Source organism: Capricornis sumatraensis, chromosome 11, assembly GCF_032405125.1.
Source record: "Capricornis sumatraensis isolate serow.1 chromosome 11, serow.2, whole genome shotgun sequence".
Classification (NCBI taxonomy): Eukaryota; Metazoa; Chordata; class Mammalia; order Artiodactyla; family Bovidae; genus Capricornis; species Capricornis sumatraensis.
In genome coordinates, this window is record NC_091079.1 from 22,103,307 (window position 1) to 22,120,294 (window position 16,988).

The window sequence follows — 16,988 nt, forward strand, 5'->3', positions numbered from 1 at the left end:
GCTGAGGCTGCGCACTGCGGCTATGGAAGCCCGCACGCCCCAGGGCCTGCGCTCCACAACCAGAGACGCCACCACTATGAGCGGCCCGCACGCCGCAGCAGAGAGTCGTCCCTGCTCGCCACAGCTAGAGAAAGCCTGCACCGCAACAAAGACCCAGCATGGCCAAAATAATTTTTAAAAAATCCCTACAACGTGCTCATCTGTGTTTCATGAATTCGCTTCACGTGGTGGGTTTAATCGAGCACATGGGACTTCCAGCACACAGCAAGGCTGATAGAGTTAGTGGTCCTCTATAGTCTCTGCTTCTTTATGCAAAGCGTAGGACAGCTCGTTTTAGGAGATCATTTAAAAGCGGACACAAAACAGAAGTAGCTAAAAATGTTGTGTAAACCTATTCTTATCTTCTATTTCCTGGACTTGAAAAATCTTCTAAAAATAAAAAACTGAGCTAACCACTGACCACTATGGCTTCCAGAATGTGAGAGCCAGATCTAAACCTACAAGCAAGAGACCAGAGAATTCCTAGGGGCGGGGAACTGACCGAATCAAGGGAAAAAAGTGAGACGGCCGTCGGGGGTCTCCCCACGCCCGAGCAGTGCAGTCCAGCAGTCAAGGACAACCACGCACAGGGGTCCCTGCAGCTCTGCAGCAGGCGTGTGTCTGACCACAGAGCTCCAGAGACTGCGATGGCGATTCTGTGAGCCACTCAACGGAAACCCTGTTGTCGGGTCACTGGTAATTCAGATTCAGGACCAACACCATACAGGGTAAAGTGGGCTGTTACTCAGACAATGAAATGGTGAGGTGCCTCAGTGTGTGTCTTGAGGAGCACAGAGCTCCAGGGGATTGCTAAGTGAGAAAAGGAAAGACGCAGAGGGAGATGTGGTGTTCAAAAGGGAAAAGTGCAGAAGAAAGAAGTTCGAGACATTTGGGTTGGTTCCAGCTGACAAGACAAAAGGCAACCAGATAAAAACCTTACTTTCATTCTTCATCCTATCAAAGTAGGACAACTTGGAGGCTGCATAGATGGCTCCCGGTGACTGCAGCGTGCCGACGACCGCGTCCATCAAGAGAATGTGGGTCAGCGCCTGCTGTACGTACTGGGGGTCCTGTGGGAGGCACAGTCATCTCCAGCACAGTGTCTCTGAAATCACGTCCCGCTAAGACTCTGTCCCATTACACACAGCAATACTTCAAAAAACGTGTGGTTTTCAAAGCCACCTGCAGAGTTTAAGTCTGGATTTCATGTCATGTACTTATGTTCTCTTAGTTGCGACAAATACTGGTTGTCTCCACCCCTTCCCCAAAATAGTTGGAATAATCCTCCCACTCACTAGCCTATAAAATTACCCAGCCAGTAAAAGCTAACAACCGAAGAACCAATGCTCTTGAACTGTGGTGTTGGAGAAGACTCTTGAGAGTCCCTTGGACCGCAAGGAGATCAAACCAGTCAATCCTCAAAGAAATCAATCCTGAATATGCATTGGAAGGACTGATGCTGAAGCTAAAGTGCCAATACTTTGGTCACCTGATGTGAAGAGCCAGCTCACTGGAAAAGACCCTAATGCTGGGAAAGGTTGAAGGTGGGAGGAGAAGGGGGTAACAGAGGATGAGGTGATTGGATGGCATCATTCGACTCAGTGCATATGAGTTTGAGCAAACTCCAGGAGATGGTGATGGACAGGGAAGCCTGGCTTGCTGCAGTCCATGGGGCTGCAAAGAGTCAGACACAACTTAGCAACTGAACAACAACAGCAACTTACTGCCAACAAAGCTAGTGGAAGTGATGGAATTCCAGTGGAGCTCTTTCAAATCCTGAAAGATGATGCTGTGAAAGTGCTGCACTCAATATGCCAGCAGATATGGAAAACTCAGCAATGGCCACAGGACTGGAAAAGGTCAGTTTTCATTCTAATCCCAAAGAAAAGCAATGCCAAAGAATGCTCAAACTACCGCAAAATTGCACTCATTTCACATGCTAGCAAAGTAATGCTCAAAATTCTCCAAGCCAGGCTTCAACAGTACGTGAACCGTGAACTTCCAGATGTTCAAGCTGGATTTAGAAAAGCCAGAGGAACAAAAGATCAAATTGTCAACATCCGCTGGGTCATGGAAAAAGCGAGAGAGTTCCAGAAAAACATCTATTTCTTCTTTATTGACTATGCCAAAGCCTTTGACTGTGTGGATCACAACAAACTGTGGAAAATTCTTAAAGAGATGGGAATACCAGACTACCTAACCTGCCTCTTGAGAAATGTGTATGCAGGTCAGGAAGCAACAGTTAGAACTGGACATGGAACAACAGACTGGTTCCAAATCGGGAAAGGAGTACATCAAGGTTGTATACTGTCACCCTGCTTATTTAACTTATATGCAGAGTACATCATGAGAAATGCTGGGCTAGATGAAGTACAAGCTGGAATCAAGATTGCCAGTAGAAATATCAATAACCTCAGATATGCAGATGACACCATCCTTATGGCAGAAAGCAAAGAACTAAAAAGCCTCTTGATGAAAGTGAAAGAGGAGAGTGAAAAAATTGGCTTAAAACTCAACATTCAGAAAACTAACATCATGGCATCTGGTCCCATCACTTCATAGCAAATAGATGGGAAAACAATGGAAACAGTGACAGACTTTTATTTTGGGGGGCTCCAAAATCACTGTAGATGGTGAGTGCAGCCATGAAATTGAGAGATGCTTGCTCCTTGGTAGAAAAGTTATGACCCACCTAGACAGCATATTAAGAAGCAGAGACATTACTTTGCCAACAAAGGTCCATCTAGTTAAGGCTATGGTTTTTCCAGGGGTCATATATGGATGTGAGAGTTGGACCATAAAGAAGGCTGACCACCAAACAATTGATAAAAAGCATCACTACGAACAAAGCCAATGGAGGTGATGGAATTCCAGTTGAGCTCTTTCAAATCCTGAAAGATGATGCTGTGAAAGTGTTGCACTCAATATGCCAGCACATTTGGAAAACTCAGCAGTGGCCACAGGGCTGGAAAAGGTCAGTTTTCATTCCAATCCCAAACAAAGGCAATGCCAAAGAATGCTCAAAGTATCACACAATTTCACTCATCTCACACACTAGTAAAGTAATGCTCAAAATTCTCCAAGCCAGGCTTCAACAGTACGTGAACCATGAACTTCCAAATGTTCAAGCTGGATTTAGAAAAGGCAGAGGAACCAGAGATCAAGTTGCCAACATCTGCTGGATCATGGAAAAAGCAAGAGAGTTCCAGAAAAACATCTATTTCTTCTTTATTGACTATGCCAAAGCCTTTGACTGTGTGGATCACAACAAACTGTGGAAAATTCTTCAAGAGATGGGAATACCAGACCATCTGACCTGTCTCTTGAGAAACCTATATGCAGGTCAGGAAGCAACAGTTAGAACTGGACATGGAACAACAGACTGGTTCCAAATAGGAAAAGGAGTACGTCAAGGGCGTATATTGTCACCCTGCTTATTTAACTTCTAGGCAGAGTGCATCATGAAAAATGCTGGGCTGGAAGAAGCACAAGCTGGAATCAAGCCGGGAGAAATATCAATAACCTCATATATGCAAATGACACCACCCTTATGGCAGAAAGTGAAGAGGAACTAAAAAGCCTCTTGATGAAAGTGAAAGAGGAGAGTGAAAAAGTTGGCTTAAAGCTCAACATTCAGAAAACGAAGATCATGACATCTGGTCCCATCACTCCATGGGAATTAGATGGGGAAACAGTGGAAATAGTGTCAGACTTTATTTTTTGGTGCTCCAAAAAATGGTGGCTGCAGATGGTGACTGCAGCCATGAAATTAAAAGACGCTTACTCCTTGGAAGAAAAGTTATGACCAATCTAGATAGCATATTAAAAAGCAGAGACATTACTTTGCCAACAAAGGTCCGTCTAGTCAAGGCTATGGTTTTCCCAGTGGTCATGTATGGATGTGAGAGTTGGACTGTGAAGAAGGCTGAGCGCTGAAGAATTGATGCTTTTGAACTGTGGTGTTGGAGAAGACTCTTGAGAGTCCCTTGGACTGCAAGGAGATCCAACCAGTCCATTCTGAAGGAGATCAGTCCTGGGATTTATTTGGAAGGAATGACATTAAAGCTGAAACTCCAGTACTCTGGCCACCTCATGCAAAGACTTGACTCATTGGAAAAGACTCTGATGCTGGGAGGGATTGGGGGCAGGAGAAGAAGGGGATGACAGAGGATGCGATGGCTGGATGGCATCACTGACTCGATGGACGTGAGTCTGAGTGAACTCCGGGAGTTGGTGATGGACAGGGAGGCCTGGCGTGCTGCGATTCATGGGGTCGCAAAGAGTTGGACATGACTGAGCGACTGAACTGAACTGAAACAATAGATGCTTTTGAACTGTGGTGTTGGAGAAGACTCTTGAGAGTCCCTTGGACAACAAGGAGATCCAACCAGTCTATCCTAAAGGAAATCAGTCCTGAATATTCATTGGAAGGACTGATGCTGAAGCTGAAGCTCCAATACTTTGGCCACCTGATGCGAAGAACTGACTTGTTGGGAAAGACCCTGGTGCTGGGAAAGACTGAAGGCGGGAGGAGAAGGGGACGACAGAGGATGAGATGGCTGGATGGCATCACTGACTCAACGGACATGAGTTTGAGTGAACTCTGGGAGCTGGTGATGGACAGGGAGGCCTGGCGTGCTGCAGCCCCTGTGCGGGTGGGCAGGGTGCGAGCCTGTGCGGCCGTCCCGGGTGCCTGCCGGCCACCAGCTGTGATGCGCTTTCTTGTTGTTGTTCAGTCGCTCAGTCGTGTCTGACTCTTCTCAACCCCATGGGCTGCAGCCCACAGGGCTCCTCTGTCCATGGAATTTTCCAGGCAAGAATACTGAAGTGGGTTACCATTCCCTTCTCCAAGGGATCTTCCCGGCCCAGGGATCAAACCCACATCTCCTGTGTTGGCAGGCAGAGTTTTTACCAGGGAGCCACCTGGGTTGTGCTAAATAGCCAAGTGGACGTAAAATCAGAGAGTCCGAAAGTCACAGAACATTGGAATCTTAGGACCTAGTCCTCCCTTTCTTATTTTAAACAGAAGCCTCCTTCCATTTCCTTGACCTCAGGCTCCTCCAGGGACGGGACGTCCATCACAGAGGGCAGCTCTTCCACTCCTGGACGTCCGTTCCTCCTGAAGTTTGCCACTGGGTGGCTGCCGCCCCCACCTGCGTCTCCCCGGTGACCAGTGAACTGCAGGTCTCAAGAACTTCAGAAACCGCTCCCTGTATGAGTTCCCAATTTAGACCCTTTGCTCACTCTGTTGTGGGTTTCCTGTCTCATCTTGCCATTCAGACAAGGCAAACATCGCCCCTCGTGTGTTACCTCCATCCAGGGTACCCTCCACGACTAGGAAGTCTTAACTTGCTGTAATCAAAGCCATCAATCTGGCCCAAAGTAAGTGAAGCTACAAACTTCCCTAGGATTTTGACCGTAGCCCTGTGGAAGGAACCTAACACACTCCTGCCCAGAACCCTAATCCCGTGAAGGGAAAGAGTTGAGAGCTGAGCTCACATCTGCCAGAGTCCAGCCCCGACGCTGCCCTCCCCGGGCGTCACCTGGAGCCGAGGAGGCGGAATGCAGAGGCCAAGCCCAGGTCCGCGCATACCGCCCTGCGGGCTGGCCTCCGTGTTTGCCCCCAAGGCCTCCCCCAGCACCCCAGGGCCTCGCACCGAGTCACGTGGAGCACAGCCACCTCAGTGCCTCTGACGAGATGCTGCGCCCGGGCGCTATGCTAAGCATCGCCGAGAGACCGGAGCCGCGGGGTGGGGACAGACCTTGTGGTCGTCGGCCAGCTTCCTGCCGGCCCACATCTCCTTCACCATCAGGTGCCAGAGGTCACACTCCGTCTTCAGGTTAGCTTCAAAGACTTCCTTCTTGGACGCCGTTTTGATTTTTAACGTGGGAATTCTCAGGAGCAGAAAAGTGGCCATGGTGCTTCTGACGTCCTGCAGAGGCAGCAAGAGAGGTGGGAGAGTGAATGTCGGGCCTGGGCGGGGGCCCGGGGTGAACAGCAGCCGCGAGGCGGGCCCACGGCGGGCGGCCCCAGGCCTGGCCTCACCTCTATGTTCCTGAAGGTGGAGATCTCCGCGTAGCCTGGCCGCCCGTCTGTGAGGAGGAACAGGCGCTTCTGGGTCATGGCGATCTTGCCCACCCCGCGATTCGTCTTGACGGAGCGCGACAGCTTGTACACACACTCGTTTTTGTCCAGCTGCTCCATCACCGACAAAGGCAGGCTGACCTCCTGCGCCTCTGCTTCTGCCTCCTTCCAGCAGTTGTAGAAATCTTTGAACGTTTCTGGGTCAATCTGTTTCTGGTGTCCTTAGTTTTATAAAGATAAAAAGAGGTTCTTAAAGCCACGGACACCTGGACGCTGCGCATTCCCCACAGGAGGCAGCAGGTGGCGCCAGCACCTAAGTCTACCTGGACGGGAAGCACGGCGGAAAGAGTCCCCTTCTCACCCAGTTTCCGCAGGCGGGCGCTTGGTCTGGGCTGAGTCCATCTGTCCTCTCTAGCCCCTACCTAGGCAGGCAGTCTCAGTGCCTCCCAGGGCACCAGTTGGGGACCCTGGGACAAGGATAGAGGAACTGGTGGGCAGCCATCCTGGGGCCAGTCCGAGGGTGTAGCTAGCACTAAGAGATCCTCAGACACTCCCTCAGTGCTGGATCAAGCCTGGCCTGAAGGCTTGATCTTTATCTCCGTACTCTGGTTACGTGAACAAATGCATCATTATTTGTAAGCATGATGATCTTAACTGATTCAGTAACCTTCCCAAATGTCCAATATTCAGAGGCTCTAGAGCTGGAGAAAGACCCAAGTCCAAAATCCAGCGTCACTGCTGCTCAGCCGTGTGATCACAGGCAAGACACGGAGCGAACCTGGCTCCCTATCTGTAACACGGAGCTGGGACCACCCCCAACTCCCACTCAGCTGCTGCGAGAAGTGGCTCGTCTTAACCCTGACGCTCCCCCGTGTCTGGCTCCTGTGGCTCCATTCCACGTCGTGGATCCATCTGCCCTCCATCCTCAGCGGGCCCCTCACACCCTGCACAGGGAGTGTCCCCCAGCAGGCCTGTTTCACTTCACGCCCAGGCTGAGGCTCCCCCTGCTCATGAGGCCGACTCCTCCAAGGTCAGGCCCCTCCTCCGGTCACGCTCTAGCCTCCCAGCACAGTGACAACATGTGGTAACATGCCTCTGTACACACTGCTCTGTAGTGCCCAGACCAGAAAACTCCTACCCATCCTTCAAAACCCAGATAGAGAGTCCATGGGCAGCCTTCCTGGACAAGGTGGTCTTCCTGGCTGGACACCCCCTGAGCTGGCATGCTCTTTCCTCATGGCGTCTAATAACACTTCCTGTGCTCTACCCTCCACACAGGCCCAACCACTGTGGCACTCTGTCACAGGGAGACTGAGGCCTGGAAGGAAACCCTGCTGGCTGGTGGGCAGGTGCCAGGCAGACGGCCCCACCAATGCTGTGCTGCTCTGTGTGCTCCTGGGCCTGTATGATCCGCTGGGCTCCTGCTCCAAACGCAGGGACCTTCCCATCCCAGCCGTGGGTCCCCATGTCAGAGGGAGGGATCATCACACCGTGAGCAGGTCCCCCAGGACCGATATCGCCAAGCTTCCCCAGACCCTCCGCCTTTCTCGGCCAGCTGCTGGGTCCGTCAGCAGGTAAAGCCCCCACCCATGAGGCTTTCTGGAAGGCAAAAGTGGCTCAGACAGTAAAGAATCCACCTGTAGTGTAGGAGACCCAGCTTTGATCCCTGGGTCAGGAAGATCCCCTGGAGGAGGGCATGGCAACCCACTCCAGCATTCTGGCCTGGAGAATCCCATAGACAGAGGAGCCTGGTAGGCTCCACACTGAGTGACCCACACACACACGAGGCTCTCCCTGGCTGGGCCAACCTGCCGTCCAGGGCGGCCCCGGCCACAGGTGTCCTCCTACCTACAGTCAGCGCCTCGAACAGTCGGTGTATGACACTGGTGTCCTTCACGATGCCCGACTCCTGCACCCTCTTCACGAAGTCGTCCAGCTGCATGTGCTTCTTGGGCAGCTCAAAGTTCTTGACGCGGTCGTCGGCCTTGGGGGCGTCCGCTGGCCTGTCCATGACCTCGCTGATGAGCCGGAGCAGCTCGGGCGTGCGTTCGGCCTGCGTGCGCTCGGGTGCCGACAGGGACTCCACGGTCATCTGGACGAGGTCGGCGGGGAAGACGCACACATCGGTCTTGTACAGGCTCTGGAAGTCCAGCAGAGCGCCCAGCAGCTGGCCCTGCATCAGCCGCACCAGCCCCCGCAGGTAGAAGTACCTGGCCAGCAGCACCGAGTTCTCGGGGGTCAGCGAGCCTATGGCCTTGCTCAGCTGGGCCACACAGTCCGCGTAGAACGCCTGCACGCACTGGGCCACCAGCGGGAAGTGGATTTCTGGGATCTTGAAGGTGTGCGTCGACTTGGGGGGCATGTCCAGAACTGGGGGTGAAGGGGAAGTGAGCGGTAAGCGCAGACCTTAGAGGCAGACGTGCATTCCCACCCCAGCACTCTGTTGTTTCTGGGCCCTGGGTACAGCATGGAGCAGGAACCAGGTACATCTTCCAGGAAGTTCCACGAACCCCACGCTAAAGGAGGCCCCCAGCGGCCTCCTGTGGCACCCTGAGAGTATGGCATTATTTTATTTGCTAAAACTGCTGATGGCTAAATTGAAACACGTGATGCTGAGTCTTTGCTGGAGGATTAAGCTAATAACCTAGGTTGAGAGGTACCTGCCAGGCAAGCAAGCCCTGTTAAACAGCCATTTCTTTTACCTTAGCAGCAGCTCTGTGCACGGGTACTGTTGCCACACTCATCTCACAGGTGTGGGGTGGAGGTCTCCACTAGCCCCCAGCACACAGCTGCTGCATGTCACACCTAACCAGCCGTGTGTCACGCCAGTGCCTTCCACAGCCTCACCCCCATGGCTCCTGGGCAGCGCCAGTGGACGAGGCCAGGCCGCAGGAAGCAGCTCACCCCAAGGAGGTGGGGTCTCAGTAACAAAGCCTGGAGGATGGCGGAGGAGCCTGGGGGAGGGGCAGAGGGCAGAGGGAGTGGAACATCGTCCTCCAGCGAGCGGGCCCAGTGCAGAGCACAGAGCCCCACGATGCTCTACAAGAGAGGGCGTGCAGGCCCAGAGAGGCAGAGCGGCATGCCCAGGGTCACAGAGCTGGCAGGCAGCTGCGCAGGGGACTCAGACCCACCAGGGGCCTCCAGAAGGTTGCTCATTTGGACACACAGCCCCTCCCGGCAGCGAGGACATGCTCCTCCCTCAGCCTCTGGCTCTCAGGCCAATGCACAGGAGACACCGGCTGGTACCCGGTGCCTCCACCCACAGCACCGTCTCCCCCCTACTTCTCCGTCCACTGAGGAGGGGTGGAGACCCCTCCCTGGGGCTTCGAGGAGAAGCCCCAAGCACCCACAAGTGGCATCACACGTGACCGGCTTCGCTGCGGCTCACATTGGAAGGACACAAGGGCTCACACAGGTCCAAACGGGTTTTACAGCAACTCATCAGCAAGGGGACCCGAAGCAGATGCTCTGCATGTGGGTGGAGCTGCAGCCGCTGCCTCCCATGGCACGCCCTTCCCCTAGCGTCCACCTCCTGAGACCACAGCACAGCCCCCCACCCCACAGCACGGCCCTGCCCGTCACCACCCTGACCATGTCACGATACTGAAGACCTCAGCTAACCCCCCACCAGTGTTACGCATTTCTATCATCTGCCTTCCTCCCCATCCACGGGGGCAGGGCACTGGCCTGGCATCACTGGAGGCTTAATAGTCGCTGCACCTCATTAGACAGTGATACACGTAAACAGGTGTCTCCTAGGTAAATATGCATATACACGCATATACCCACACATGTTTGACAGACATGAAAACCATGAATAGCTGTGGTCTTCAGCAGTTGGGAACCAGGTGATTGATGGAAAATACAGACAAGAAATCATTTTCTATAATGAACATAGTTTGCGAAATAAATATTCTAAGAATATTTCAAATAATCAAACTATTAGAACCTGCCCCCTTCCACCACCCCCCCCAAAAAAGGCCCATTCCCTTCTCCTGGAATGAGCTCTGACTTCTTTCAGCAACTGGCAGGGTTAGAATCACGTGACTGGGAAAGGTCACGGAAGGGGTGTGGCTGGCCCACCTGCGCCGCTGCTCCCACACTCCGTGGTCTGTATCTTCCGAAGCGACGAATTCCGGGGCGGCAGCTCTGGCACTGCGATGTCCTGCAGGTTGGGCATGCTGACCACCATGCGCCGGTGGGCCGCATGTGGGGTTGAGGACTTCCGGCTGGCCATCTTCTCGATCGTGGGTCTCCTCGGACTCAGGAGCATCCCATTTATCCTGGGTGGAAAGTCCCAACATCTTACGTGTACAATAATGATCAAAGAATGGGCTCAACTGGGCATTTTCCAAGTGTCCAGTATCCCCGTGCCAAGGGAGAAATGGCGGGAGCTTGCCTGGCTCTCCCACGTGTAGTGAAGGCTGAGTGCAGGCCACGCCCCCCCAGGAGAGGTCTCACACACAGGATAAACGAGGGCATTGCTGACGGTGATGCATGTTTCAGGAGTTCAGGAAAAGCAACACAGAGGAGGCAGGAAACGGCGAAGATGTCGGGAGAGCGTGAGAAGGAAGACGGGGAGAGAACGGCCCGAACGCAGAGCCGGAGCTGCTCTGGGGGCATGTCAGTGTCCCCCCCACAGGAGACAGAGCCGCCGGGAGGAGCCAGGCCCGCCAGCCAGCTCCCACACATCAAAATGTCAGACTCCTCCGATTTATTGTTCTTCCGTCCAGAGACAGCTGCTGCTTGAGCGTCTCGACCCCCAGAGAGCGGCGCATCCTTCAGAACCTAACGTGCATACCTGTCCTCCTCAGACTGCGTGTGGAGGTCCATCTGGGCAAAGGCATCCATCCTTCTGCTGAGCTGGGCCTTGAGGAAGGCGTGAAACATGTATGTATCCAGGACCTGGAAGAGACGCCGAGGGGCGGTCACTGCGCCTGCTCCACTGCCCTTCTGAGCCACCAGGGGCCCTGCAGCTGCTGCACGAGTGGCCCTTCCCCAACCCACCGAGGCCTCTGGCCAGCACCTCTAGACCCAAGTTCCCAACACAGGCAGCTTTCTTAGTTCATCAGAATCTAAACTAAGATCCTCCTCAATCCCTCACCAGCCAACCTCAAAGAATAAGACACTCTTTACGTTTGAAAAAAAAAAACAAAAAATTCGAAAGCCCAAACCACTCTGCCCTCTAGGACAACAGCAGCTGAGTCATCAATTGTGGGATCTCCTGGGGATGGTGGCCTCCCCCACATGCCCACCTCACAGCCACCCCACCCACCCACAGACTCACGCAGAACAACCTCCCAGGCAGATCCCAGGGAGAGCGGACATGGCGGTGAGGAGGCGGTGATGGGAAGGGCATGGAATTGTGCGGGCTGATAGGATGCGCCCAGATCCAGGCTGAGGAAGGGGCTACCAGGCATGGGCCTTGGCCACAACTCAGCACTCCACACTTAAAACAGGTGCACTGAGTTACATGTATATCACTCTAAAAAGCCGATCAAGAAAATAAGAGCTGGGCAAAGGATCAGCAGGACCCACGCTCAAACAAACTTCTAGAAAAGCTAAAACACCGAATAAAGTATTAACAGATGCTGGAAACCCTGGATGTGAAAAGTATTTTAAGCACAGAAAAGTGCGAAGGATGGAATATAGACACGCACACAAACCCCATACGCCTCTCACCTGTTTATAAAACTGCTGGTCCCCTAGAGCTCTTGTTTTGAGAAACTCTTCACTATTGAACACTCTGTGTTCATAATTCAAGTGATTCTTCACTTCCCTGATGAAGAAAGACAGTCTAAATGTTGAAATGCTTTCAAACACATGAAAAGCATATTGTGTTAGCAGAAAAATGATGGCAAGAAACACACAGTTTGAAAAGCCCTGTCTGCACAAGGATTATTGAGCTCCGAGGGTTTGAGTGTAACCCGTGGTCAGGCTGGCCTGTCACTTCAATATAGCTTTCCTCCAGCTGGAATGAAGCTCTGGGGGGCGGGCAGGGGGACGTGGGTCTGTCTTGAGCCCCTTAGCTTCTTATTCAGATGAAGAAGATGTGATTGTCCGTGATTGTTCATGCTAATAAGACTGAGTTCAGGGTGATGACACAGGAAGGGCAGACAGACCCTGGGCATTAGCCCAGCTTGGCTGCCAGCTGGGCCCCTACTGGCCACTTCCAAATCTGCATTCCACGGGGACTGGGCCACACGACGCCCCAGATCTCACGAGATAGCTACCAACAGAATCAATAACCATACAGAGCATATTCAGGACGTGGATGTTCAATGTTTTCCCTCTCCTGTGAGGAGAGGCGTGACTTCATCTAGGGGAAGCCAGCTTTTAGAATCATACTGTCTGCTTTTTAATGACCTAAACTCATCAAGCTTGCATGTTCATGCTCAGTCGTGTCCAACTCTTTGTGACCCCATGAACTGTAGCCCACCAGGCTCCTCTGTCCACAGGGATTCTCCAGGCAAGAACACTGGCGTGGGTTGCCGTCTCCTACTCCAGGGGAGCTTCCCGACCCAGGGATCGAACCCTTACGTGTCTCTTATGTCTCCTGCATTGGCAAGCAGGTTCTTTACCACTAGCGCTACCTGGGAAATCATTCATAAAAGATTCCATATTAAAAGAACAAAAGGAAAACAACGTTTCTACGACCACACAAATTGCAGTGCCTTAAGCAGAGAGCTAACGCAACCCACCTATAAGGTAACATCCCATTTTTCTTCTAATAGATTATTTGCTTTATGTAAGGAAAGACGGCTAAAAAACACAACCGTTAAAATGTTGAATCACACAGTGCTGTCAAGCGGGCCGGCTCTGGTCTAAACCATTCCCAGGCTGGGTCCGTCCAGATCAGAAGAGGACCTGGAGTTGCCACTTTCCCTGCCACGCACGACCCAAGGGCGGGAGGAGGAGCAGAGGGGTGAGACAGGGGAGAGAGAGGCTGCAAGACAAAGCAGAGAAAAGAGAACTGGAAGGAAAAAAAGGCTTTCCTACCAATAACTTTGCCACAAAGTTAACATGAATGTCGGCATAGACCTATCGGACATTCCTTAAAGGACTGCACATTTAGGCCAGAACAGCCACTGGACCCTGCGCTATATCTCGGTACAGCAAACACACTGCGCTGTCCCCTCGACCGACTGGGCTCAAGAGCTGGCTCCCAACAACACACAACAGACTCCAATGCTGAAGGTGACGGCAATGGGGAGAAAGAAGAAAAGCTTCTAATGGGGGCCAGTCCTGGGTGCTAACCAGCCTGGGCTCTCCTTCGGGTGGGCTGCAAGCCCCAAACAATCCATCTGTCCCTCGACCCGGGGCTGACCGCCCACAGTGGTCCTTTGCAGGAGAGAGGAGGGGGTGGGAAGGCCCTGGGCAGGGCTGACACACTCCCAGGGATCCTCCTGGGTGCAGGGGCCTCTGCCGCGTCAGTCCTGGATTTCAGGCCCTGAGCTCTGGGGCCGCGGCCGGCGTGGAACTGGGAGCGGGCTGGGGACCAGGTGACAACCCTGGAGGGGCTTTAAATACCTGAAGATGCTGACGAGCAGCTGCAGGGTCATCTGCTGGATCTGGCAGTTGAGCCGCTGCTGCCAGGCCCGCCTGGAGGCCCGGCCCTCGTTCACGTCTGTGCTGGTGCAGAGGTGAGCCAGCTCCAGCTCGTGGTGCAGCTGAAGGCTCTGGACCCTGGAAAGGAACAGAGGGATAGTGACCACAGCTCAGCCCACAGCACGTGACCACTGCTCACGGGCAGGAGAGACTCCTCCAGGGAGAGCTAAATTGACCTTCTTAGGATGCTCAGAACACCTATCAATACCGGGGTGGGGGTTGGAGAGGGGATGTCATTAAAAACACATTCTGGCTGGGAGTCTACTCAAGTCCCAACACAAACAGCTCACTAGTGAGGAACCCACAAAGGCCTTGTCTTTGGACCACAGGTGTTTTTGTCCAAGCTGAGTCATCCCGTCCCTCTTTTCAACACTCCCTCTTCCACAACGGCCAAAGGGTTCCCAGAGGGCCTGGGCACGAAGGCCCTGCCCCAGCAGGTGCCGGTGCTCGAGGCGTGGCCACCTGTTCAGGGGCGGTTCTCAGGGACGGGGGCTCCCAGGGGTCTTCATCACACAGGACCCCCGCATCCCCAGCACCAGCCATGACTGCACCTTTAGATGTGACTTTGAACACCAAGGAGAGAGTCGGAGGCTTTAAATATGCAAATAAACCCACATGACACGTGTCTAGAGATCCGGCGGGGCAGGGGGGGACACAGCAAACACATGCTCCGCTCAAGGCGAGGAAGGCAGCACGGCACAGGGCGCCCAGGCGCAGGGGCGTCTTCCCACCAAAGACGCTGGGTGGGTGCTCAGGCACCTGGTCCCCAAGAGGAGGCCCACGGCCATGGCTCGGATGACGGTCCCAGGGCCCTTCACAGCCATGCCACCAACCACGCACAGGTTAGTTCACGTTTATAAACAGCCCCTCGTGGTGAGCCTGAGACGCCACCTCCCACCCCTGGGGGTCTGACCAAGCGAGAACCCTGGGAAGGTTCTAGAATTCTCACAGTAACACGTGGGCAGAGGCGAGATCTCATCTCATTGGATGTGCTCCACCCAAGCAAACACTTGAGAAGCTTCGTCAGACGCTGGCCAAGATCAGTCCTCAAAAATCGGGGAATGCAGACTTTGCTTATCAGAAACCCAGACGGTGAGGAATGTGGGTTTCGCCTTCTGAGTTCACACAGGGAGACACTCCACCAGGCCACCTGGCTGGGCCCCGTGAGCACGACCCACCAGCCACGCGGGCCTCCACACCCGCAGCCCAGGCTCTGGGTGCTGTAAGATTGTTTACGATGGGAGGACCACTGATACAGGTGGCGCTCCCACCGACTGTAGAAACCATCCAGGGAGAGGGGGTAATCAATGCCAAGATGTGACAGGCTGAACTGTCTGTTCCCCAAATTCCCACGTCGGAGCCCTGACCCCCAGTACCTCACAGCGTCTATGTTTGGAGTTGGGGCCTTCAAAGAGGCAATTAAGTTAAAATGAGGTCATAAGGCTGGACCTACTCCAATACGATGGGATTAAAACACGACACCCCCGGGGGCACGACCACGTGAGGACACAGGGAGGAACCAGCCCTACTGGCACCTTGACCTTGAACTTCCAGCCTCCAGGACTGGGAGGCAGTAGATGTCTGTCGCTTAGGAGGTGTCTGTTACAGCAGCCCCCGCTGACTGGTACACAGTAAGAGGCACAGATGAGAACAGCCAAGTTATGGAGCCAGAGGAGGACCACCCGCTCCCTCCCCTGCTCTCAGGCCTCGGCTCAGCCTGTGTCTGACCTCCTAACGGCAGACAAGATAAAGGGGGACAGTGAGCACAGACGGGAGACGGCCAGTAGCAGCTGCTGCGCTCACCCCCGCCCCTCGCCCTGCAAGGGTCTGCCCACGAGTTCCACACCCGGGTGCCTGCGGTCCACACTAGGGCTGGAATACTAAAAGCAGGATCTCTCCCACTACCACCTTATTAGGTTCCAAGAGGGGAACGTCCCTCTGCAGGACCCCCTGAGGGGGCCCGGCTCTGTCCTCGCCCACCCTGGATCCACCTTCATCCGGGCATAAGTAGTGACCACACCTCCCCCACTCGCCCCCGAAGACACTCGTGGGGCGGCCCCTCACTGCCACGCCTCTCCCACCGCGACAGAAGCCGTGGGACCTGCGGAGCCTCACCAGTTATCACCTGCCCTCTTTGGGAAAAGCGCGTCAGGCCTGAGCTCGGCCAGTAAAGTGTAGTCAGAGAGACGGCCACGACACAGTCACAGAAAAATAGCAGCACTGAGAGAGAGCTCTGTGTGGGGGGAGGGGTGGGGGCCAAAGGGGAAGACAGCTGCCCGTGCAGGGAAGGGCAGGGGGCACGGCCGTCAGGGTCCCCCAGCTGACAGTGCCACGAGGCGGGGGCCACGTTGGCTTGCTCATTATACAATACTCTGCCTGCTGCACTGGACACATATCTGGTGAGTGAATGGGTGAAGAAATGAATGAAGGAGAAGGGACTTCAGAGATCTTGAGTCCAGAAGGGGGCTGGGAGGTGCCCCAGGGGTGTGACTCCTCTGGTTCAGGGGCCACTTAGTATTTAGACAGGATCAGAATAAAGACAACCAACTTTTATATTTAAGCATTCACAAGTAATTTCCAAACTATTAAATACATTTTTTTTTTAAAGTAAAAGTGTTAGTCGCTCAGTCGTGTCCGACTCTTTGCAACGCCTTGGACGGTAGCCCGCCAGGTTCCTCTGTCCACGGAATTCTCCAGGCAAGAATACTGGAGTAGGAAGTCATTCCCTTCCCCAGGGGATCTTTCCGACCCAGGGATGGAACCCAGCACTGCAGGCAGATTCTTTTTTTTTTTCTGCCTGCAGATTCTTTACTGTCTGAGACACCAGGGAAACCCCATTAAAAACATAAACCATCGGTTAATATAAGAATGGAAAAGATACTCAGATGTGGCAAGTACAAACCTGAGCAAGACTTTCCCAAACATACACGATCTCTCCCCTTACCTCTGAATAAACGTCTGCGCGGCCAGGAGAGGGATGTCGGGAACATCAACCTCCTCATCGTTAGAGTAGGTGATGTTCCCATTGTCGATGTTTATCAGAATTAAACCATCGGCTTCCTATAAAATAAGTGTGTAAAGATCAAAGTAAGAATCTGAATTTGTATACATCTTTGAAAACACAAAGCTACATTTTGCATTCACTAAAATCAAGTCATCATTAATTAAATTATTATATATTTAATATGCACACAAAGCCTTATGTTGTCTGCTCCAAAATGCAATGCATACCCTGAGTCAGGTTAATAAGCTAAGG

The 16,988-nt window shown here is 53.3% G+C and overlaps 1 protein-coding gene across 1 annotated transcript in view; it reads right to left on the minus strand.

Annotated features, from left to right (window-relative positions):
- Window positions 1–16,988, minus strand: part of DENND3 (DENN domain containing 3) — a 50,858-nt gene that overhangs the window by 14,585 nt on the left and 19,285 nt on the right. The window contains exons 8-16 of the mRNA XM_068983900.1: window positions 16,677–16,792; window positions 13,655–13,810; window positions 11,807–11,903; window positions 10,926–11,029; window positions 10,208–10,407; window positions 7,973–8,494; window positions 6,086–6,345; window positions 5,802–5,972; window positions 980–1,109 (exon numbers count right to left, since the gene is read on the minus strand). Of these exons, the coding sequence (XP_068840001.1) occupies window positions 980–1,109; window positions 5,802–5,972; window positions 6,086–6,345; window positions 7,973–8,494; window positions 10,208–10,407; window positions 10,926–11,029; window positions 11,807–11,903; window positions 13,655–13,810; window positions 16,677–16,792 (1,756 nt within the window). The remainder of the gene's footprint in view (window positions 1–979; window positions 1,110–5,801; window positions 5,973–6,085; window positions 6,346–7,972; window positions 8,495–10,207; window positions 10,408–10,925; window positions 11,030–11,806; window positions 11,904–13,654; window positions 13,811–16,676; window positions 16,793–16,988) is intronic.